This window comes from Miniopterus schreibersii, assembly GCF_964146895.1.
Source record: "Miniopterus schreibersii genome assembly, chromosome: 9".
NCBI classification, from domain to species: domain Eukaryota; kingdom Metazoa; phylum Chordata; class Mammalia; order Chiroptera; family Miniopteridae; genus Miniopterus; species Miniopterus schreibersii.
The window spans coordinates 78,717,138-78,742,134 of record NC_138118.1 but is presented as its reverse complement, the minus strand read 5'-3'; the positions used below and the strand labels follow the sequence as shown (position 1 = coordinate 78,742,134).

Below are 24,997 nucleotides of genomic sequence, written 5' to 3'. Positions count from 1 at the left end.
CTCAGTGTGGAATGAGAGGCTCTTGCTGTGAAATCACCGGGCGCTCAGTTTCCCGCTTCCCCCACAGGGGGGAGGACATCATAGAAGCTACAGACACTGCTTCCCAATGTGCGAGCAAAACAAAATCGGAAGCATCCTTTCAAAAAGAGGAAAACGCTGAAACCACGCCAATAAGCTAAAATGGGTGAATGAAAATGAATCCTTCGCTACCTGTTGTTGCTCACGTAAGACGTGTAAGATACACCTTCTCTCTTCAGTGCTGACTTGACTGTTTCATGCAGTGAACATATAAACTACAAAAGCTACGAGGTCCCCTCGCAACCTTAGCTCCCCAGTATCATTTTCCTACAAGACCTTCAGCTGACCGATCAGGCCTTCCTGCATGAGGTGTTTTCAGGCCCGCGTCCCCCAGATGGGAGGAAATTCCACGCCGCGGCTACTGGCCCGGCACAGAGCCGCACAGTGCGGCCTGGACACCGCCCACGCGGGGCGACGAACGGGCTGCTTTGACTGGCCCGAGTTCACCGCATCACGATGACGCCTTCAAGGGCCATTGCCATGGGACACTTGCCTCACACACAAGCCCAGAGCCCAGCACGTCTCATTCCAAGGACACCCCCTCCTCCCTCCTCCCTCTGTTCCCCAAGTGTGAATGTCACCCTGGGCATCCCGGGGACCGCCTGGGCTGCTGGCCCTCCGCTGTCAGCGGCGAGCACAGCTCCGCGTCTCCGACCGCGCTGTCACCACAGTCAGAGACACAGGGACTCTTCCAAAACGTCTCCCCTGGGCTTTGCTCTCTCTTCTTTCTTCCATCTCTACTTTCCCATTTCCCCGCATCGGGAAAAGGCAAAAACTGAAAGCGCACACGGCGCGCCCTTTCCTCGCAGACGCGGCAGCCCGCCTCAGGTTAGCCTCCGAGCCCGTTCACTCGTTCCACCCCCCAACAAGGCCCCGCGGGCACTGGGGCCTGTCACTCGCCCAGGCTCGGGGTGAGGGGCAGCGCACGGCCTGTACCCCCCGGGGCCCGTAAGGCAACCAGCGCACAGAGGGCGGAGAACCCCACAGGCGGCAGGGCAGCTCGGCGGCTCGTGCGGGGCAGGGAGGGGAGGGGAGGCGGCTGCGGGAAACCTTGAGGCATCTGAAGCAGAAGAAAGAGGATCGGATGTTCGTGTTTTAAAGTTCATTGTGCAAAAAGCACGGTTCTGCAGATTGGCTGTGGGCAATGATCATGAATGGCAGCTGGAAATCTCAGAGGACAGGGGGAAAAACCTTAGAATTGATGGGTCAGGCTCACAACCCACAGGTCAAGTCCACAGTTCAGAGTTAACCTCACAAAAAATAGGTACAAGCAGACATTAGGTGCCCTGAGGGAAGGTCATGGCACCAACTATAATATAATCTTTTTAGAAAATCAAACCTATGTCTGATGAACCCTCTACACATAACCACCAGCTTCCAAAGGACAGAAGGACATGCTCAACGACACCATGGGGAGAAGCCACCAGAAGACCTAGAACCCGTGCAAACAATGTGAGTCCTTCACCAAGTCAGTGACAAAAAGAAGAGGGAAATCTGCAATTAAGAGAGACTTAAGAGAGTAAGGCAACTGTAATATATGAGCCTTGTCTGAAAAAAGCAAACAAATCACACAAAAAAAGCAAGAGGCAAATGTAAGGGCCGGCTGAACGCTTAGGAGCTTTAAGGAATCACTGGTAGCTTTTTAAAGATGTGATAATGTATTCGTGGGTATGGTATTTTCAAGAGTGCTTCTCTTTAAAAATACATCCTGAAATACTTACAGATGAAACGATACTATTCTCTCTACTTTGTATATGCTAATTTCCCATAATAAAAGTTTTGAAAAAGGAATGTAGTATTTCGGTAATGTTTGCACAACTCTAAATTTACTTTTAAAAAATCATTGAACTGTACACTGACCCAAGTGCAAAATAAGAGACCCAGTACACTTTAAACTTACTTAGAACCTATTAAAACTTTAAATCTATTAAAACTTTAAAAACAAAAAAATATAAAGAGTAAAGGTGAGGAGACTAGTTAGGAAGCCTTACTAGAAGTCAACAGAGAGATGATATAGTTGACACTGGATGGAAGCAGTGGGGGTGGAGAGAAACAGATTCCAGAAATATTCATGACACAAACTCTACAAGACTTGATGGATGGAGGGTGGGGCGGGAGGTGCCGAGCATAGCTCCTGGGTGGCTGGTTTTCAGGTGGACCAAGAGTCGGATACCTGCCGAGACAGGGAACTGCAGGGAAGCAGGACTGGCGGGGGATGACCGCGTGTTCGGTTACGGTACCTGAGGAACAACACGCAGAGATGAACGGGGCGGTGCAGAGATTTTCCTGCAGGCAATTTTCAGGTCTTGGGTTCTTTTTTTAGCAACGTCTGCCTTTGTGGAGCCAGCGCTTCCAGGCTGAGACATCTGGGGATTCCAGAGGTCTGACTACCCAAAAAACGGGAACAAAAGACACTGCCCTTTCAAAGAGTTTGAACTGGTAAATTTTTAAAAAATAAAGTTTGGAAACAACAGGAAAACTAAATTTTTAATACTTATTCCACTTGAAATCATCTTTAACGCACAGTTTAACCCAATTAGATTTATGATGATGGTTGATATCTTCAACTTTCCTCCTATCGGTCTTTTCTAAGCTTGTTGTTTGTGTTTCTTGGATCATTTCATTTGGTTGCAACTGTTGTTATATGAAGTTTGTTATATAATTTGGTGCTAGTATATTTTGTTTGTTAGTATATTGTCAACATTTTCTTTGACTCTTGTTTTTCTCCGGGGTTTGAGATGGCAATTCCTTCCCATCTCCCACGAGGGCCCCCTAGAGAAGGGATGTAGAAAGCGTCTGGTTTCCTGTATGGTGGTGGGTCAGGTGGTGGGATGGGAAACAGGAGTTACAGAACATTCCACAGTTTAAACACGGAAAATTAAGTATGTCGCAAGGTGAAAATTAAGTCACTGTCCAAGACCTATTTGCCTTATGATCAATGCCAGTTCCTTCCGGATACCAACACAGGTTTCTGCCCATCTCAACGTTCAGAGTTTTTAAGAGTATATTCTTTGATATTCTGGAGGGTTCTTTTTGTGAGCAATTTTAAGAGGCTGCACTTACAATGAGATTTTGAAGCTAAAATCTCTCAGAGGAAATCAAACTTACAGAAGTTTCCTGCCCCCAATCTTCCTGTGAACGACATCTCAGTACAGGGCTTGTCTTGGAAAACTGATTTCCCTTCCTTCCCTCTTAGTGCGAGTCTGTGCCCCTTACCAATTCCATCCTAACAATTTGCAGATTTCATTTGGCTCCATTTATCCCCATTGTTACTATTTCGAGGCCCTACCAAAATTGCCACATGACATTTCGACTCTGGATGCATTCTTGGGGTTTTTCCTTTCAATTAAATGCTTCCAGAAACAAAAGTTCGGAAAATGGGTTCACCCCAGCTGACTCAGATCCGAAAGCTTTTCCAAGGAGTTTTTACAGGGAAAATACTGCTGGCTTTCACCTTCCAACACTAAGCTCCGGCCTGCAACCCGAACCCAGCTTTCATTTCTCATATCTCCAGCGATGTAGAAATCCCAGCGAAGGAGCCGTCTTTCCTGAGAGGGGCTGGCTCTCTGCAATGTGCTTGTTGCCCTTTTCCAGTGAAATTTCCACATACGGCGTAAACTCGCTTTTCTTGCCCTGACCAACCGCAAGCAGCAAGGCCCTTATTTACATGCTGGTTCATGAGGGTTTCCTTTCATGGAAGTTTTGACCGGTCTTCCATACAGAACGGTGTGAGCGTGAGTGAGCTCAGTTGTGTTGTGAAACTTTGCATAAGCGAAGTATGCTTTTTATTTCCTTTCAGTGATTCCTGCGGAGACGGCCAAACAAGTTTCTAATAAATTCTTAAAGGTATAGCCTCACTCCTGGGCCCTGCTACTCCAAGTGCAGCCGCTGGACCAAGAGTGTAGACATGCCTGGGAGCCTGTTAGATGCGGAGTCTAGGACTTCACCCCAGACCCCCCGAGTCAGAATCTGTACTTTAGCAAGAGCCTCAGAGGATTCTTGTGCGGTCAAGTGTGAGAAGCAGTAAGATCCCAGGCGTTGCTGTTGCTGTTGACCCGTGGACCATACTCCTGAGATGCCAGAATCTCTGCATGTCTCTTCATCACCCCCAGACCCCAGGTTCACGCATAGCTCAGCATCAGTCTTTGAAAAGCACTGGGCCTTGTTCAGCGAGGACTGGGGGAGGTCAGGGACTGAGCAGTCAACAAGACGGGATGCCTGTCTTCTCATCTAGACTGTAAGGTCCGAACTGAGGGTCCCGAGAGGAAAGGCTCCTTAAGAGAAGTGGAAATCTAATATCTAACAAGACATCCTTCCTCTGAATGAATTCAGAAGTTCCTGTCCAACTGTACCTTTGGTAAGTGCTCTAACAGTCCATTTTTCACATTATTAAAATTTGAAAGTATAAAAATTATTATACTTTATAATAATAAATTATACTTTATAATAAATATTATTTATACGTATTTTATACTTCTTATACGTGCTAAAATTCCGGTTCAAGAACACACCTCCCTCTATTTGGTTCTTTTTATGAGGAGAAGACGTATCTTTTCAAAGTTGGGGTTGTTGGTTTTAATCCCAAATGATCTCACCAAACTTGAAAGCAGCCACAAGACGTTCTCGACTCGCAATTCTAAATTCGCACCCACCAGGCCACACACGCTCGGCCCGCGAAGCCCACTGTGTTCGTGGTGCCCAGGCAGGTGGAGCGAAGGCAAGATGGGGCTCATCACCTAGAATCTTCCATCTTGAGCTTTGGCTCTTTAACTTTCGACAAAGCTTTCATTTCCTCTCCGGGAACATGGAAGAGAATGAACGGTACGAGCCCGCTCCCCGGCTGGAAAGAAGGACCGAATGGAAATGCGTTAGGGCCGCTGCCCATTGCACACTCGGGGACTGGAGGAGGCAGGCGGGACGGAGGGATGGCGGGAGCTCCTTGCTAGCCCCAGGCTACAGGTCACAAAATCCCCAGAGAGCTCCTCCGACCCAGGAGACGTCCCTCCTGCTGGGGCCTTCCAAACGTTGCCTTCTTGGAGAAAAATCGAGTAAGAGAAAAGAAAGTTGCTCGGCCCCTAAGTTAGCCCGGCCTCTCCTGCGAAGAGCCAGGCGGCCACTGCGCCGGACTCTGGCGTCTGCCGGGCCCTCGGCAGCCAAAGGAGCCCCCAAACCGGAGCAAAGCTGAAGCACAGATGATCTGAGCAGCTCCATTCCGCTGGGTGGGGGGGTATTTTGGGCTTGCAGGAATTGTTAGCCAATTGTTGGTAAATACTATGATTTAACTTCTGCATCCTTGCATACCAAGTGCTGGTACTGTTCCTTCAATCATCCATTCAGCATATATTTGTTGAGTGCCTACTATGTGCTAAGCTCCATTTTAGGTAGTGAGAACACAGCAATGAGCAAAACCATGTTCCTGCCTTAATGGAGCTTGTATTCTATTGGGGGGGGGGGGATAGAAAGACAGGAGGAAAACCAAGTCTATCAGATAGCAATAAAATTAACAAAATTGATTTGAGAGGGAGTATCAGGTGGCAGAGGGACTTGGTAGCGAAGTAGGGTCACCATTTTAGGTGGTATTAGTTAGGAAAGATCTCGTGGAGAAGGTGACATTCAAGCCAAGCCTTGAAGGAGACGAGGGAGCCAGACCTGGGACCTGGGGAAGAATGTTCCAGATGGAGGGCTGGCTCGATAAATACAAAGACCTGAGGTGAGAGTGTGCCTGGCTTGTTGGAGGAACTGCAAGGAACCCAGTGTGTCTGGAAAGGTTTATGTGAGGAGGGGGAGTCTTGGGAAATAAGGTTGGGGGAAGAGCTCTGGCTCCTTGAGGGAAGAGAAAGAATGACTCAGACTTCAACACACGATCTCCCTCTGAGCAGAGACGGGGCGCCGGCACCTGCAGGCCCAGAGGCAGCTTCCTCGTGAGCCTTCCGCACGTGGGGCAACAATCGGACACCAGGAAGCTATCTGGTAGGTTTCCCCTCCGAAAAACCATCCCAGAAAACTCTGGTTTTAAATATTTAGGTTTGATATGGAAATAAATGTCCTAAACTCAGACAGGTGACCATAAAAAAGACTATAACTAAAAATCCTTCAGCCCGGCAGAAGGGGGAAGGTACCTACTAAGTGCTGTTTACTAGGCAGGGTGGTTTGTATCGGTCACCCAATGAAACCCTCGCAACTGGCTGGAACCTCTTTTATTTAAAAAAGAAAAGAAAAAAGGCCCTGGCTTGTGTGGCTCAGTGGTTAGATAACTGGCCCTCCCACCAAAGGGTCATGGGTTCGATTTCCGGTCAAGGGCAGGTACCTGGGTTGCAGGTTCGATCCCCAGCCCCCGTTGGGGTGTGTGTGGGAAACAACCAATCAATGTGTCTCTCTCACATCAATATTTCTCCCTCTCTCTCTCCCTTCCACTCTTAATGAAAATTAATGGAGAAAAATATCCTCAGGCGAGGGTTAACAAAAAAAAATAATAAAATAAAAATTAATAAAATAAAATAAAATAAAATAAAATAAATAAAATAAAATAAAATAAATAAAATAAAATAAAAGGTGGTGGGAATGGTTTGGGCTCCAAAGCCCTAAAGTTTCTCTAAAATCTTCTATTCTGTTTCTACAAGAAGCGAAGGATCTATCTCCTTTTCATTTTGCATAAAACCCTTCGTGTGTGGAATCGCTCTACCGGTCCTGCTTGCCCTAATACATTATAGTTAGAGGAAGAAAACATAAGGCCCCTGGGTACTTTTTGCCAAGACTTGGTTGCCCAGTTTTTCTTTTTTCACACTTGGTGTGTATTTAACTTCTGGTGTGTATGGCACACAAACGGCCCTCCTTTCCGACTGGCCACGCTGCGAACACTCAATAGCACACGTGGCTCATGGCTCCCACACTGGACAGCACAGGTCAGACAAGTGCTGAGATCTTCTGCCCACAACAGTGCCCCCTGAGGGGTACAGAACCCATCTTCACGCCCAAAACTGTTCAGAACAATACAGTAAGCTTTTTCAAAAATGCTAAAAAGTTCATTCCACTTCTCCTAGCACTTGGCCAAATGATTTTCCTTAATGATGGACATTTCGGGTAAACATCCAGTTTGGTTATAAATGAAATCTTGCTTCAACATATGAACATTCCTGGGTTGGAAAAGTCTTCCTGCGGCCGCCGATCCTGGCGTGTGCGCCTCTCTTTCGGTTAGCAGGCTTGGTTATTAAAGACAGCTGTGTCCATTGTTTATGAAGACTGTGGATGCTGAAAACCTAATAACCAAACCCAGAAGTCTCAAGAGTCCCCTCCTCGCCTTTCCTTGAACTTGAAACTGAAAAGACACACATTTCCCACCAATGTCAGGAGCCGTCGCTCCTGTCATCCACCAATCACAGTCATAAGCTCAGATTGTGAGGGAAAGGAACCCTAGAGTCAACACAGGCCGACAACGAAAATGGGGCAGTAAATCAGAAGAATGAAAGAAGTTAAAGTACGTATCCCATTGATGTGGTGAGAGTAACTGCCCATTCCCATTCTGAAATTAGAAAGTAATTTCTCTATTATCTAATTTTAGCTCTTAAAGTAAAATGAAAGGATATTTCTTCGTAATGAGTGCCTGCCTTTAATGATGTTTGACTACATTACAAATGTATATTTAATCTGACCAAAACCGAAACAGGTACCTTTCCCCCCACTGAAGGGAATGTCTTTTTCTTCATTATAAATGTATCTGTTTTTTCTGTTGTTTAACTCCAGCAATACTCAGAGGTTTCAAGTCCCTGCATGGGACATTTGGAACGTGACGTTGTTAATTGGGATCACATTGTCTGGCTCTGCTATGTGCCCCACAGAGAACAGAAAGAGGCACTGGAGTGAAAACGTAGTGTGTAGGATTACGTGATGGAGGTGCCTGACACTGGGTGCAACTCCAGGTTGCTTAGACATGTCACGGTCTCCTGACACAGAAGGTCCGCCAGACCCTGGCGGCCTGTCCCCTTGCTGCCCAGTAAAGGCCGCTCAGTTCAAGCTGGCTCTTCTCAGCCACCGCGAGAGGACTTAGGTGGGTTTGCCAGGGATGCTTCCCGGGGATGACTCAGCTACGGGCTTCAGAAGACGGTGTTGGATGCGCACAGGGGGAAGAATCCTCTCCTGTGTCTGTGGCTCGGTTTCCCCCAGTTTGGGGGAGGACCCAGGCACCGTGGGATCCAAACACATTGCTGCTTACACTGACAAGTGGTACCACTTAAAATTCCACCCAAAGGAAATGCCGGTAATTGAAGCCATTCACGGGACAGCAAAGGCGCTGCCACCCTCCAAACCGAACATTTGAATGACATTTAAAAGGTGCCAAAATGTGTAATTGATTCATTCAAAAGATATTTCCTGAGTATCTAGGGTGTACAGCACCCTGGGATGAATATTTGAGGAGAGACCAAGATAGCAATGAAAATGAATTATGCTACTTTATTAACACAGGCCATCCTGCGGAGATACTGATGAGAGTCCAAGAGGGACGGCTGGAAACGACCAGGACAGGGACATGGGAGCTGGAGGGAAAGGAGAGGGGATGGTGTGGGGGTGGGGGTGGGGGTGGGGGTGGGGGTGGGAGGTGGGTGACGCCATGAAACCGAAACAAGGCAGCAAAGAGAGGAGTGGACCCACAGGTACCAATTTAAAAAACAGCTAAGTTCTCATTGAACCATGATGCTGTGCACCTGAAACTAATACAAAACAATATTGAATGTAAACTGTATTTGAAAGACATAACTGAAAAAATAAAATAATAAATAAAAACTGGAAGAAAGAGTTTTTATGATAATAATGGAGAAAAGAGCAAAGATTTTGGAAACACTCTAAAGTATTGTAACACTACGATTTTATTCTGCTTTGCTGACGAAATAGGGTATTTCTTCTTACTCTCATTCGTACTTGTTTCCTTTCTCTTCTTGCCACTCCACAGGAAGATAGGGTCTAACTTACATTTGTCATCTCATGAGGCTGTGAGGAGCCAGAGCTCACCCACCCCCGCCATCTCCTTCCCTCAGCTACTCTGAGATTTTCTCAACATTTTTATTTTTTTAATGCTTTAGATTGGATTCTCTTCCTCTCCAGATTTATCATAAATCCTTCATATCACCACGTTCACAGAAATAAAAAAGTGAACAGATTGAAACAAAGACCCAAGTAGGAAGACAGTTCCAGATCGTATAACTCATTTTCAAGAACATAAACACCAAGTCATAAAGGGCTAAGACCAGGCATTTAGCCCCGTATTTTCTGTTTCTTCCGTGCGAGATACTGTGCTCAAAGGTGGGCGGTGCATCGGGCCTGTCCGCAGAAAACTTAAAATCTAAAACAAAGGAGATGCCGAGGCGGGAAGGGATGGGCAGGAGCCCGGGTGCCAGGCCAGGCCGGGGCAGGGGCTGCAGAGCCCGCGCAGGGGACAGGCCCGAGGCGCCCGGAGCAAGGTCACCTCGGCACGGGAGCAGGCACAGGAGGCCGTTACCCCAAAGGCAGTCGGAGACGGAAGGAGAGGAGCCTAAATAAAAGCCTTGGACTAATTAAACTCGGGAGCTGACGCTGGTGACTCACTGTTCTCTTTGTTAATATATTTGGATGGAGATTTGAGGAGAAAAGTTTGGAAGAAGACATGGGATTTCGGCAGACTCTGTCATTATCCAACATGCAATGTACGCACTAAGGTCAAAGCGCACACACAGCCCTTTTTCGGTGTTTTTAAAAACATATCTTTACAGAACTGGCAGAAGATTAATGTCCTTGGTGCACACACAGACCTCAAGGGAACTTGAAGCGCTCAGAGAAAATGGGAAATAAAACGCAATTTACAGAAGAAGCGCAGTTGACTAATAAATGTACTTTAAAAGTTCAGTTTCAGAAACCAAATGCCAGTGAAAACAAGATTGTCAAGTGGAAAAAGAGTTTGGAGGCAGGAAGATACACAGGTAGGCACTGCTGACTGGCCTGCAAACTGGACATCGCCTATATGAGGTGTTGTAGCAACACACACACACTCCTCCCTTAGAAAGCTGGTAACCTCGACTCATTAATTATCTGTTTATAAGTTTAGCCTAAGTAAATAATCAGGGAAACAAAGACCTTAATTTTCAGATGTTTGTTACATCATTCGTAATAGCTAAACCTGGAAACCATATTAATTTTCAATACCAGAAAAGTGATTAAATAAATTCTAGCCTACGTGATCCTATTAACCAATGTCAGCCCAATAAATCAATTTTTAAAAAACTTTAGTATACTGATAGAATATTAGTAACTATGAAAAATTATGTTTTAATGACTTTTTAATGAAATCGAGGTAAGTTCACAATATAATAATAAATGAAAATAACCAGAATGTAAAACTACATATAAAATGTGATCCTATCTAGTCATATAACTGCATGCAAATATGAAGGAAGAAAGGGTGGAAAAAAATATATCAAATTATATCAACAGTGGTCATCTTTGAGTTATATGATTGTTTCTATTTTTCAATATATCTGGACTTTTTATAATTACCATGTATCTCACAGTTGGGATATATCGTATGCTATCTTAGCACACAAAAAGTTGTTGCGGACGATTTGATCGGGGTTTATTTTTAAGAAACACATCCAAGCCAACAGAGTGTAACTGTCTGGAAACAAAACGTGGGATCCCCTCTACATTTGAGAGCTCAGTGCCTAATAGTGTCGAACACACAGGAGACACTCAACCGTTGTTAAGTTAATCAACGACCAGCTGGCTGCAGACACAAGCGATGGATGGAAAGATGGAAAGAGGGATGAATTAATAGCTGGAAAATTCTTTAGCGTTTAGTACAACTGGTATCTTTCCTGGGATTTTCAGGAGTGCGACAGACCGTTAGGAGAATAAAGGAAGACGGAAAAAAATAAAGGGAATGATTTTCACAAGGATACAATGGGATGAGATTTCAAGATTGAGCTCATTTTCCTACCAACTCTCAATATTATCCCAAACCTCACTCAACGTTGTAAATGCATCTGCTTCTTGGGCAAAGGAGAGAGAAACTGTTCAAAACCAATGACATAGCTGCCCCTTCATCCTACCAGAAGGACGCATTGAATTCACACAACCACTAGGACTCACTTGTGTCTGGGTGACCCCAACTCCTGCAGAGAAGCCCCAAGGAGGGATTTCCAAAATCAGCGCTTCAACTTCACCAGTGACTATTAGGAGGAATGGCCGGGCCCCCTCAGATCAACGAGCTTGTCCATCCGTCTTGGAAGCAGAGGCAAGTGGATGGCTCCGTCCCAGCAACCGCCACATTCCCTCGTGTACTCGGCTTCTCGGCGCGGAGAGGCACAGCCTCCTCGCTCCCACCGTGAGGGTGACGGATATGCCTCCTTCAGCCGCTCTGGCATCGGGGTGACACTCAGGCTGAGCCCGAGGCTGAGGTCTGGCATGAGTTTAAACTTGCTTGGACTTGTGAGCCTCAGAGAGAGCAAGTGGAGCTCACATTTTCAATGTGTTAATATCTCTCGCACCAAAACTGGGCTTCTTTGGGGCGCTCGTGTCATGTCACCATCATTTCTCCTTCCAGATGTCTGGTTGCTCTTTATGCCATAGATTCAAATGGCATTTCCCACTTTCCGATGTCTACAAACACTCACATATAATATCCCAGAGTTGCCCTGGCGGGAGGGGACGGATGGAGGATGGGAGAGAAATGACACATGGCTTTTTGATCAGGCGGTTCAGGACTTCGGCTCTCATCAGCTCTCTGACCTGGGGCAAGCTATTAAACTTCTAGGGATCTCAGTATCTTCATCAAAAAAACGGGACTAATGCCTTGTAGGTTGCAGAACAATTTTGAAAATGAACATTAAAGCCCCGTGTGTATTTGGCAAAAGGGCGTACACTCAGTAAGAGTAGCTGTTGTTCTGTTATTGTTATTAGTAATGTCTCTGTAAATAAGTCGTTTGCTCATTTCTTTTCAAACTCTGTGTTTGCCTGTAAATGCTCAAATGCCATACAAGAAGTTTCCTTTCCAACTGTTTTCCCTATTAGACTCATTTTTAGGATGGTGGCTCCCTGTGTAGAAAAACAAATTTTCTATAAAGCTATAGATTCAGCTATAAATTATATAAAGAAATTGACATAAGGAACCTTAGAAACCACAAAAAATAAAGACATATATGGAAATTAATTCTGGATTTGGCCTGAAAACACATGAGATAGGCCTGAAATAGAATTCAAAGTATATAATAGTCATTCCCAATCCACTCAAACAAACAAAAAAAATTAAGCGCCCTGTTGTTTTCAGAAACTTGCTGATAGTACTCAATAAGGAATACAGATTAACTAGGCTCATGAACTGTCTGAGACATGCCTCGAGGTCCTCACCTCATTCCCACCAATTCTAAGCTAGCATATCATGAAACTTGCCCAATCTAAACTAAGCCCTTACATTGAAAACCCCACCTTAAACCAGATCCCCCGAAACCTCATCAATAACCCACCTTTGGCCTTTTCCTTCTAAAACTCTATTTTAAGGCCCTGTCAAGGTAATGACCACAGTAAGCAAAAAACTCAGCTGTGTCTTCCAAATAGGTCATTCAGGTGGTATAGTCGAGAAGCAAAAATCCAAAACCCCCATAGCAACAGCTGGATTCAACCTGAAGAGAATGGCATTGAAACAGACCTTCCAACAGAAGCCTCAGCTGACAGGCGGGTCACAACAGCACAGATCCATCCAGCATAACACGCCAAGAGCACCTGCCACTTTCCTGAGCTAGTTGGAAGCCCCTCCTAGCTGCCAAGTGCTATCCAGCCCTTAAAGAAAAGCCTTCCCCACCCCCACCCCCATTGGCTGCTCCAAACCAAGACCGTTTGTCCTCAGGGTGATGGTCCATCACAATGCCAAGTGGAAGAGTGTAGCAACAGCACCGATATTTCAGCCCAGTTTTGAAAATGACTCTGAGGGTTTGGGGCCCATGTTGCTTAGATAAACAGCCCACATTGATCTAATTCACTAATTGCTCAATTCTCCAATTTATTGCCCAGATGTAGCCAAATTCCTCCCCGTGGACAGGGAAGGCACAGCAACAGCCTGTAACGACAATGCGCCAAATCGCACATGTTACAAGTAAGGCAGAGGCCAGGAGAAGGTTCAGCACTGCGGGTCCCCGGTCTTCTGGTCAGAGGAACAGCAGTGTGGCTGCGAAATGTCACTTGGATTGCCATGGCTTCACGTGACCACAAAACTGCTGAGGTGGCCCCCTGCTTCTTATTACAGGGAAGTGCAACCTGAAGCCAGACACTGGGGCAGGGAGAGGCTGGACGGTGTCCCCTTCGCTTCAGGGCAAGGTGAACTCTGGGTGGGGGAACTATGCTCTTCCAAAGCCCTGACACAGCGCGTGGCCCTGATCATCGGTGACCGTCCCTGCCACTGAGTCTTCTGCGGCCATGCGCAGTGGAAACCTCTGAGGCCTAGAGAACACTTTTCAAACCAGACGTCCCCAGGGAAGTCATCCACGGGCCATGCAACTCATAATAAGCGCTACGGTGCTGGGTCATAAATCCATCTTCCTCTCAGCTCATCGACTATGATGTGCATCTCCCTGTTCCCTGCTGAGTCGGCAAGGACTAACGGTGCAGGGGAAATAAAGTAGCAGAGAGAGAGAGAGAGGCAGTGGGGGGAGGGGGGGAGGGAAGGAAAATCAAACGGTTATTACGAATGCCCTTTGTGGACCACGAGCTGAAGATACAGTCACCCTTTTACCTAAACCAAGTTAAATAAAATTATCACACACAAAAATATTACAAATCATTTTAAATATTTGGAAAGTAAAGTATGGTTGCTCTAAAGGATTAGGCAACAAGATTGGGAGTCAGAGGAAGGTGTGGGCTTCCAAGGGCAGGATGAGTGGTGCTAACTAGATATGGGGAGAGTAGATGGAGAAAGGAAAGAAGAAATAACAGCCTAGGTCAAGGCCATGAGATGTTAGACAGTGCTCCTCAAACTCTGCTTGGCAAATGAATCCTCCGGGTTGCTGGTTAAACTGCAGATTTCAATTCAGTAGGTTTGGGGTGGGGCCCAAGATTCTGCGTTTCTAACCAGCTCTGGGGTGAGGCCAACACTGCTGGTCTGGTCCACACTGTGTGTAGTGAGGATCCAAGCATCTGCCCAGAGGCCAGAGCACAGAGAAGGGAGGGCCAGTGAGGAGGCCAAAGAGCTTGGCAGAGGTCAGGGGAACTGGGTCTAGGAGGAGTGGGGCCCATGAAGATCTCTGCTTTCTTTGTTCTCGCCAAATAACTGTCCTAGGAGTTCATTTTCCCTGGGAGACGGCCCTTTGCAATCTCCAAAGTGTAAGTGAGAGCAAAGGTGTTTATGGACTTCAGGGCTTCTAAGAGCCAATAAAGCACAGCTCCTTCATCACAGACAGCCCATTAACAACCCATGTTTATTAGTAGAAATCCTCTGAACTTAATACGCCTTTGTCAGCAAAAGTAATTGATCTTGGCCGGTTAATTTGGCTGCTTTCACAGATCGAGGACTTGCCACTCTTTTAAGAGTGTCCGACAGCTCCGTGGGCTTCCCTCCCTTCAGCAATCAATTCCCAAGAAGACTGAGCCCACAGGCTTCTTAAAATAGTTTGGGGAAAAGAGAACATAGACATCTCTCAGTGACACCTTGGTCGTTAGTCTCAGAAGCCTGGAAGACGTCGGGTTTCTCAGAAAGGTCTGTGCCAACTGCCACTGTCCCATTCCCTGAGAATGTGACTGACAAAAGGCACACGGAACTGTTCGCTGTTCCGTTAGGCAGGTAATAAAAGCTGGAGCTTAAAGGAAAGAGAAGCAGATGTGTGTTTTAACCAGTGTTTGGTATACTTTATAAACTATGCTTTCCTTCTGCCTCAGGAAAGAGTCAACCTCTTTCCCCTTTAAAATGAATACAGGACTGCCTGGCTGGTGTGGCTCAGTTGGTTGGGCGTCTTCCCAGGTGCCAAGAGGTCACCGGCCCAATTCCTGGTCAGGGCACATGCCCGAGTTGAGGGCTCGCTCCCCAGTAGGTGGCGTGCAGGAGGCGGCCCATTGATGTTTCTCTCTCATCAATGTTTCTATCTCTCTCTCCCTCTCTCTTCCTCTCTGTCTCTAAAAATCAATTTAAAAAAACACACATTTAAAATGTATATAGGACTTAGGCAGACTGAACACAAGCCACAAGGAACACACTGTCCTATGACTCAGACAACCCTTCGGAGCAGCCACAGGAGCTCAGGTTTTCGCCCTCCTGGTCAGTACCGGGACTCTGGGGGAGAGACTCTCCTGGCCCTTACTTATCTCCTGAGTAGATGGGGATGATTCGGTTTCAGGAGTCACGGGAAAGCATTCCTCACGTGAGTCATGATGACACTCACACCTAACCATGTCAGACGCGCTGCCTCTGGAGTGGGTGAGAGCGATTGTGAAATCCTCTCCAGAAGCCTTCCAACGTTCGCATGCTCTCAGCTGTCTGGAATGCCAGCCATATAGACGGTCGTGACCCAGATCAGGATGTAAAGTCACGGGTCAGGCATTTCTTCATTATCTACGGAGTCCATCTCGATGAGGTGGAGCGTCTCCCCAGCCGTCCGCCTCCGTCGCCCCATCACAAAAACACGGGTAGGCAGAGTCTCCCGGATTTGGAGAGTGTAACTAAGGGCGTGGGATATGAAATACACGCCACCCGATATACACAGTGTTTACCGGAGAGTTGGGGGACCCCTCGAAGGGCTGGAGATTCATTTATCAGAGAGGGTAATGCCCAGGAGGGATGCTGCACGGGTGCGCGACCCCAGAGGGGTGCTCAAGGCAGAGAGGAACCAACCTCCTGAGAGGGGGTGTCTGTCTAACAATAGCTCTCCTTCCCCCGCAAGAAGGGGCTGGCGGCCTTAATGGGCAGAATATCGGTCTGGAAGAGAAGGCACTCCTGGGTTTTAGTGTGCTGTCACAGATGGAAATGTGAAACAGGGAGAAGGGAGGCCTTGCAGACAGAGCGGCACGAGGAAAGGACTGTAGGCTGAGAAAGAGCAACGGGTTTTGGGGATATAGATCCAGAAGTGGAAACACAAAACACAGGTTTTAAAGCATACATACACCCCTACGTCCACTGCAGCGTTATTTATAGTAGCCACGATCTGGCAGCAGCCCCAGTGCCCATCAGTAGATGAGTGGATAGAAAAGCTGTGGAATTTACACCATGGACTACGACTCGGCCATAAAAAGAAGGAAACCTTACCCTTTGCAACGGCATGGAGGGACCTGGAGAGTATCACGCTAAGTGAAATAAGCCAGTCAGAGAAAGACAAGGACCATATAATTTCACTCATATGTGCAATCTAAAGAACAATATAAACAAAATAAAATCAGACTCATAGATACAGAGAACAGATTATTAGTTGTCAGAGAGGAGGGGGGATCGGGGACCGGGTAAAAAAGGTCAAGGCACTGAGTAAAGATTGGTTACAAAATAAATTATCAGAAAACTTCACAGCTACCGGTGTGAGAGAAATAAAATTGAGAAACGAGCAATATTTAATGGCAAATAGAAATTATTTACTTAAAAAAACAACACAAAGCTATTTATCCATAATAAGCAAGAGAGGAAATACATCGAAGTTGAATCTGAATTTGCAAAATCATGTTAATCTTCATTAGTAAATTGCCTTTGTGTTTTTGTATACTATTACAATATGATGTATATTACATACCTCATAGTACATATATCATATATGTCCTCTCCTTCCCTGTCTGTCTCCTTTCCCTCCCTCCCCCCCCTTCCCCATATGAAAAAGCCCTCACCCTTGGTCACGCTTACTTTCCTCGGGACTCTCTAAGCTGTGTGTGCTGTAGGAAGGGAAAGATTTTAGGAAAGACATGTAGAGAAATGACAAATGCTATGACTTATGATGGTCCACATCTGATTCTACTTTGGCGAAATTACGATGCTCAAGTTCCCCATTATTTTTAATATTCTGAGATGCATACTGTATGTTCTTTATTACAAATGATTAAAAGCTTTAAAAATATATGGTGTAAATAACTTGGAGTGGCTGGTTAAGACTAGGTTCCCCCTCGTCACCGTGACCACCGTCATCACCAATGATTTTACTGCAAATTTAAAATACATAAATAAAAAAGATCCCCCTTAATATCCTAACATCGGCCAAGTTCCTTTTTTCATCCCAAGCTCTCTGAAGGTATCCTTGGGACATGAGCTACAAGTCAACAACGCTTGGAAAGGCAGGTCTGCGGCTTTGCCTCATGAGTCCCTCCTCTTCCCAAATCCACAGCTTAGGGTCCCCTTCCTCCTGTCCGCTCCCCCCAGTGTAACTGGCCGATCCCCGGGCCAGGCTCTCTCCCCGCGCAGGATACACTAAGGCGAGCTGACCCCACCAGCTTCCCACCTGACTGCACCAAGGACTCCACAGCTGCTTCAGCGAGAAGCTCCTTTACCCAAAGAGCAGAGAATCCATGTCTCCCCAAAGAAGACAGCAAGTGGAGGAAAACCAGCCTCTTCCCCCCATTCCTTAGACCAGTGGTTCTCAATGAGGACTGACCTTGTTCTCAAGGGGGCAGGTGGCAATGTCTGAAGACATTTTTGGTTGTCACAACTGAGGGTGTGAGTGCTCCTAGAATCTAACGGGTAGCAGCCAGGGATGTTGCTAAACATCCTACGACATACAGGACAGCCGCCACCACAAAGACCTACCCAGCCCAGGATGCCAACAGCGCCAGGGTCGAGATACCTGCCGTCGAGAGACCGGCTCTCCCCTGGGTTCCATATCGGGGAGAGGAGGGGAGGCTGTAAGGAGAGTCAGGGCCACTCTGGTGAGTCCCAGCTGCAATTAACCAGAAGGATCGTGCTCGGACCACCCAGGGCAGTACTTACAACACAGGAACACTTGGTACACTTGTCTCCGTCGGGCTGAAAGTGCTCCCCTTCTCGGTACTGCACGCCCTCAAACACGCAGCCTGCAGAGCAAAGGAGAGTTTCGAATGAAGCAGCAGCCTTTGTTCCGTTCGACGCCATCCTTCTACCCACTGCTCGCCGGTCTCCCACCTCCACCTCCATCTAGCAGAGTGTCCCCTTTAACCAGAGGACAATACTGCCTCGGAGTAAGAAAAGGAGGGAGGAGGAGGAGGGAGGCAGAGAAAGGGAGGGAGGGGGGAGGGAGGGAGGGAACAATAGAGTACAAAAGATTGACATAGGCCCAGAAATCCGAAGATGCTCGAAAGCACACCAGAGGTTGGACCCAGGTCAGCCAGAAGGGGACCAGGGCAGAGTGGTGAGCCCTAAGAGTCTGTGGAACTCACAACTCACTGACCACGGCCAGGGGAACGAAACCCCAGAGGGGCCAGAGGAGGCAACCAGAAGAAGTCCCAGCGAGAGAAGTCACTGATGAGCTAAAGAGCCCATCACATGAAGAGCTGCCATCAGTGAGTACCCAGGAATTGCTCAGCTCTGCCAGGCCCTCTCTGTGCTCCTCAGCTCACTCCATCTTCACAGTGAGCCTACAAAGTAGGGACCTTTGTCACTGTCCCCATAGGTGGGGAAGACATGGCTCAGAGAAAAGAAGTAACTCACCCAGCTGGCAGGTGGCAGAGCTGGGATTTGAACTCAGTTCTGATCCACTGGCCACACCATACAGAGGGCCAGGCGCCAAGACAAGAAGAGGCAAAGGCAGGTCAGGAGGTGCCACACGGGTTTCCAGTCCCACCCTGTATCCTGTTAAAGGGGTTGTGACCCCCAGCAAGTCTGGCTAAAAATAGGACCAGAAGCCCAGGAGGTGTCTGCCATTCAGAAAGATGCTCAGGGCACTGTTATATTCTTAACAGATCTCACAAATGACCTAAAGCACATCTGGCCAGTAATCCTACGTCACCCGCGCCATGGGAGGACTGTCAGCTAATGGCAAAGCCACTTTCCTCAGGTCTGTCCTCTGGAGGCACTTGGCCAGAATAGCCGAGGCCACTCCACATGGCAGACAGTGCTGGAGCAGCAGTAGCAGTGGCCAACACTCGGCAAAGGGGCTCTTGGGAAAGACTGGCTCATGCCCCTGGGAGTAAGTGTTCACGGCCAGCCAACTGAACTCATCCACAGAGCCCACCAAACTCTTGAAGCAGCTGGTTCCTTCCAAGGAGAAACAAGCGTTACCCCTACCCACCCGATCCGGCTAATGAACCGCACACAGAGCCCACTGTTCACTGCAAGGCAAGGAGACAGATGCTAAGTCTAAAGCTGAATAGCTGAGTGGAACTGGTTTTAAAGTCCGTCTGATACCTACACCCAGCCATCAGCCACCTCCTTGCTGTTCCCAATGACGCAGGAAGACCCGGTGAACCTGGGTCCCTCCCAGTGGCTGGGGCTCAGCGCTGTTCATAATGGCAGCTACACGGTCGTCTCTTTTCAAAGGACGCAGCCAACAAAAACTCTTCAAATCTTTCATATGTTTGTACCACTGGCTCTGTCCTACAGGCTGCCAGGTGACTAACCACAACAGCCTACATCTGACAGCTTAAATAGGGAATTGTAAATGAAAATTCCATGCAAACGGCTCCCATCACAACCCGCCATCCTTGCGCAAAGGGTCAGAGGGAAAGGAAGGAGTCGGTGGCCAAGAATACCCTGGAATCTGTCTCAGGAGGAAGCTGGCCACAGACTGTACATGTGTGCCATTATGTGGATACCACTCCGTGATCAATGACAGATGCCAGTCCTGATTACCAAGGAGAATGTCCCAAGGCTTCCCTTGAGGGTCCCGATCTAGACTTGGCTGAGTCCACCCTCCCAAGGCAAAAGATAAAGCACTCTGGATGTGGCCTCTTCCAGTCTTCTGATTTGCAACCCAAAGGTTAGCCTTCGAAATTAAGGAGAGGGAGCCCTGGCCAGTGTGGCTCAGTTGGCTGGACGGGTCCCATGCACCAAAAGGTCCCTGGTTTAATTCCCGGTCAGGGCACATGTCTGGGTCTCGGGCTCAGTCCCCAGCAGGGGGCCTGCAGGAGGCAGCTGATCACTGGTTCTCTCTTATCATTGATGTTTTTCTCTCTCTCTCTCTCCCCCTTCCTCTCAAAAAATAAAAAATCAATAAGAATATTGTTTTTAAAAAAGATTCAACTTTAAAACGATGAAATTGAGAAGAGGGTGGGAAAAAACAGAAGAGGGAACAAAGTTGATTCTTGACCCCACAGCTGAGGGCGCCGGGGCCTAGCGTGTGGCACTGGCATGCTAACTTTAAAGATGTGCCTCCCGGGGCATCTGGAACCAAGCAGAACAATTACCATGGTGTGCGGGGTGGTGGGAGGAAAGAGAAGCCTCACCAACCCCGCCCTTGGCCTTTACTCACTCTCGGGCCTCATTCTCACTGGGTGTCCTCCCTTCCTTGGTGAACGGCGGACAGTACCTTGTCCCTCACTGGAGGGTCATATGCACTGAACAGTATAGTATCTACAACCATGGAGTCCAGCCTTTACTTCTCGGGAACTCAACCAAAAACAAAATGGAAGAAGAAGTTGCTCAAATATGAGAACTTCAACGGCCAAAATAAGTTCACGCTGAGGCTTGGACGCCACACTTTCAGAGGCAGCCAAAAAATATGACCACCTCCTGACTGAGGAGGGATGTTATATATGATCAGTAGATTCTGTATCAATAAAACAAGAGTCTACTCAACACAACCAAATTAATATTTAAGAGCTATGATAATTTCTAAATCTACACAGCATTAAAAATTTGCTCTGTGATCAACCTCAACCTTGAATCATCTGGGAGGGCTGGGTCCTGCCCTCAGAGATTTCGATGGAATTGGTCTGTGGTGCAGCCTGGGCACCAAGATTTATTCTTTGAAGCATCCCAAGTAATGTTAATGTACAGCCTAGAAAACTAGTGACCTAGCTTAATGAAGATCTTGTAGGCATTTAAGAGTATGGCTATGTGATATAAAGCATATTTAGTGCATTCAGAAGAAAAAAGTACTCAAGCAAACTCTGATTGATAGATACAGAACAACTGGATTACAGAAAGAATTATCAGCCAGGTTTTGGTCTACGTGTAAGCTCCTCCAATAACACTTCACAGAAACCCCACTGTGAAAAGGAAGATTGGTTCCATCAGGACTGCGCAGGGAACTCAGGAAGGTCAGAAGGAGTGGAGACAGATTGTCATTCAAAGATAAGAAAAGACCAGACCTCAGAAGGGGCTCAGGTCTGGACGCATGTCAGGCCACATGGAGGGGAGCGGCAGGCCCTGAGCAGAGAGCCTCATCTGTGCTGAGCGCCCCATGTCCCATGTCCCAGGAAGGTGCACAGAACAGAAGGCTCTTTGGAGATTAACCTCAAATGTCAAGGAGGAGTTGTGAGCATCGCCTCCAACGAGGAAAAACACTCAGCGGAAACCCCAAAATGCAGAACATCTGTCTAAGAGGATAGGCCAGGGGCTTAAGGGATCAGAAAAAAAAACGCTCTCAACTCAAAATCCCCAGGCTCGCACCTAAGGGCAAGCAGGGCGGCAGGGGGCCTTGGTACTCCTGTTCCGAGTATAAGAGGAAACCCTCCGGCCACAGGGAGGGAAGGAGCCCTCCGCCCAGCTGGGCAGCGGGGCCCTCTGCAAGGACAGTGGGTGCAACCCCTTGCCCCGCACTGACAGCTGAGGCCGCCCAGCCCTGGGCTGAATTCCCTCAGGGACACGGCTCTCGTTTTCAGAAAACATCTGGTGACCTCATCACCCAGGCCAGCTCTGGCCAAGGGACTGCAAACTGCAGCCGTAAAAAGACCTTTCTGGTAGCGAGGCAAAGCCACAGCCTCTCCTTCCAAAATAAGCGTTACCTGCGGCCCCGCCGCGTGGAAAGCAGCCCCCTGGGCCTCGAGCATCCAGGTGCCAAGACCTACAGCACGGTGCCTGCACCCCCGGCTCACCAGGGGGCCAGCGGACATTTCCAGGCAAAGACGTTTGCTCTCCAAACCCATGAGTTGCACCGACGTAAAGTGAGGAAAAGCCCGTCGGGAAAGGGGGAGCCACGCACGCTGGGGGAACTCAGGTTCCGACGGTGCGGCTCTCTGCGGGCCCTGCGGCCCTCCCCGCCCGGGGCGTTTACCTGGACACGCGGGGCAGCAAGATCCCGGAGGCTTGGAGGGGCTTTTGCAATGCACGACACATCGCACCTCGGACTCGGTGACAACGCCTTCCTGCAAAACAGAACACCCAGGCGAAGTGAGCCCGGGTCCCCGAGGGCCCATGCACTTTGGAAAGTAACCAAGGTAACCGGAGAAGGGCCTGAACACACAAGGTGCAGAGCGAAGCGAGGGCGGGTGTCAGATGCAGGGGTGGGTGGCACAGGTCAGCTCACGTCCCCCTGGCTCCGCCCACGGATGCTTCTGAACTCAGGGCGCTGGTCCTGTCTCTTTCCTCGCCCTGACCTTGGCCCTTCTCTTTGGCCCTGATGTCTGTCTGTCTTTTACATCTAGGGTTTAAGGCCCTGCTGCCAGTCAGTAGCTGACCGAGCCGCGCTGTTCACAATTGTTTTAAGCTTTCAACACTTACTGTATTTCCTAGCATTGCTATTATACTTTAAGCCATTAATTATGAGGCAAAGGGTATGAGCATAACATTCCAGACGGGCATCTGGAGGCCTAAATCCTTGCAACCCTTCTAGAAAAAACTAGCCCAGCTCTGCGATCTTAGACGTTTTACTCTGCCCCCTACCCCCCCAGAGCCTGGCTCTCCAGCATCAACTGAAGAGATGAAACTATTTTAAAGTTCGTCATACACATGTCAAAATAGGGACTTTGGGAAATCAAGTGACTCATTAGCAAACTGATCTTGGGACTCTAGTATCTTAATATCAGTTGAAACATTATTTAAATTAATTTTCAGAGTTGGCTGTCGGAGAATTTTCACCATGTTCTGTCCCTATTTTATAAATGGATTTGTGTGTTTGGTGATTGCTCAGTCTTGTTTTGAGGGGACGTGTAACACAGGCTAAAAATAATGTAACGATTTGATAACGAGATCATTTTCCTCTGTGTCTGTTACCATAGCATCTCAACACAACAAGGAAGGAGTTTTTTCTGAAATGTCTTCATGTCTGTCAGGCCTGAGGCCCCCACCACCAGTGCAGTTTATTGTGGTCCATATTACACTGGGAAAGAAAACAACCACCGCCAAAATCCTGTGATATACATCAAAAAAGAACCTGCGCCTCAGTTATACAGCCGAGGCAATGCAAAGGGCTACGGCTCAAGGTCAATTCCCTTTACTATCTGCAGGCCAGATGGGGGATTCTTCGGGTTAGTTCCCGTGAATTTCCTGCCTGCCATCTTCAGAGTGTCCTGTTCCAGTAAAAAGGTAAAAGCAGAAAATAAAGGTGAATTTTTCACCCATCAGAACTCCTTCGGAAGGAGGCTGTAAGAAACGAGCTCGAATTCAAAGCAACTGGAAATAAACCAGATCACTAGGCCAGTTGTTACCTGTCTGGCACCTAGCTGGACCCAGGACCTGCAGGCTCTACCAGAAGTGATCTTAACGTCAGCCTCCTATTGCTCACAGTACAGCCGCCCTATGAGATAGGACCATCCTCATTTTGGGGGGATGAACGTGAGGTCCAGAGAGGTTAAGTAACAAGTTCCATGAGTGGCAGGTCCATATTTTCCTTACTACACTGCGCTCTCTCTGTTACTGAACCTGTGGGCATCTAATAAGAATGTGAATAGATAAGATTCAGATTTCAATAAACTAAATGTAAATATACTTGAGGTAAGATCAGAGAGATCCCTGGCTGGTGTGGTTCAGTTGGTTGAGAACCATCACGTGCATGGAAAGGTCAAGGCACATACCCAGCTTTAAGGTTTGATCCCCGGTTAGGGTGCATGCAGGAGGCAACTGATCGATGCCACATCAATGATTCTCTCTCTCTTTCTCTCTCTCCCCCCCTTCCTCTCTCTCTAAAATCAATAAAAACATATTTAAAACATATTTTAAAAACACCACAGAGAAATATATGTTATTATACTAACAGTTCTTTCTCCTTTAAATGTAAAAGTATACCCTTGACCAATGAAATTGAGCTGGGGGTAAATGATTTAACAGCATCTTGTCTACAGAGAAGAATTTTAAAAGTACGCCAAAATTTGACGAGCTTTTTTTTTTTTTAAGATTTTAATTTTTTCTAACTGATTTCAGAGAGAGGAAGGGAGAAGGAGAGAGACAGAGAAACATAAATAGTGAGAGAGTGTCACTGATCGGCTGCCTTCTGCACGCCCCCTACTGGGGATCAAGCCCGCAACCCGAGCATGTGCCCTGACTGGGAATCGAACCATGATCTCCTGGTTCATGGGTCGATGTTCAACCGCTGAGCCACGTCAGCTAGGAAATGAGCATTTTTTAAAGAGCATTTCTTAAGGGGTAAAAAAGGGAGTTTGAAAATTTAGATTCTGCATTTGCCATTTCGTTTATCTTGCTGTGTTTCAGACCCGTAACGATCAGAACCACATAGAGTCAACACTCTTTCCCAAGTTCAGCAAGCGCCAGCCACAGTGGGCTCCTTAGGAGCTGACCCTGTGGTTCTTAAATTTGTTGGGTTGAAATCACTGAGGTTACAGTGTACTAATTGCTTTGACTGAATACAGTGTACAGATTGGCTCCAATTCAAAACGTTTCTGAATCAAAGAAGGAAAACATATATCCGCTTACAGTGCCTCTTTCTGCTCACAGGAATTTGTGTTTTGCTTAAAGTTGGCTCACAGGAAGACATGAATTCTCCCCAAGGACATATGCATCTTCCAGGAGGTTTTCCAGGCACGATTTAACAATGAACAACTCCTCTGTATGTTACTGGAAACAAGTCCCATACAATATCTGTCCTGGACTGTCTTGTGTTGGTGACTGTCATGATAAATATGTACAAGAACAGAGTTG

At 47.4% G+C, this 24,997-nt stretch overlaps 1 protein-coding gene across 1 annotated transcript in view; it reads right to left on the bottom strand.

Moving 5' to 3' along the window:
- BMPER (BMP binding endothelial regulator) overlaps nucleotides 1-24,997 on the bottom strand; it is a 171,170-nt gene that overhangs the window by 100,321 nt on the left and 45,852 nt on the right. Inside the window, exons 5-6 of the mRNA XM_081146936.1 lie at nucleotides 22,179-22,269; nucleotides 17,978-18,060 (exon numbers count right to left, since the gene is read on the bottom strand). Of these exons, the coding sequence (XP_081003062.1) occupies nucleotides 17,978-18,060; nucleotides 22,179-22,269 (174 nt within the window). The remainder of the gene's footprint in view (nucleotides 1-17,977; nucleotides 18,061-22,178; nucleotides 22,270-24,997) is intronic.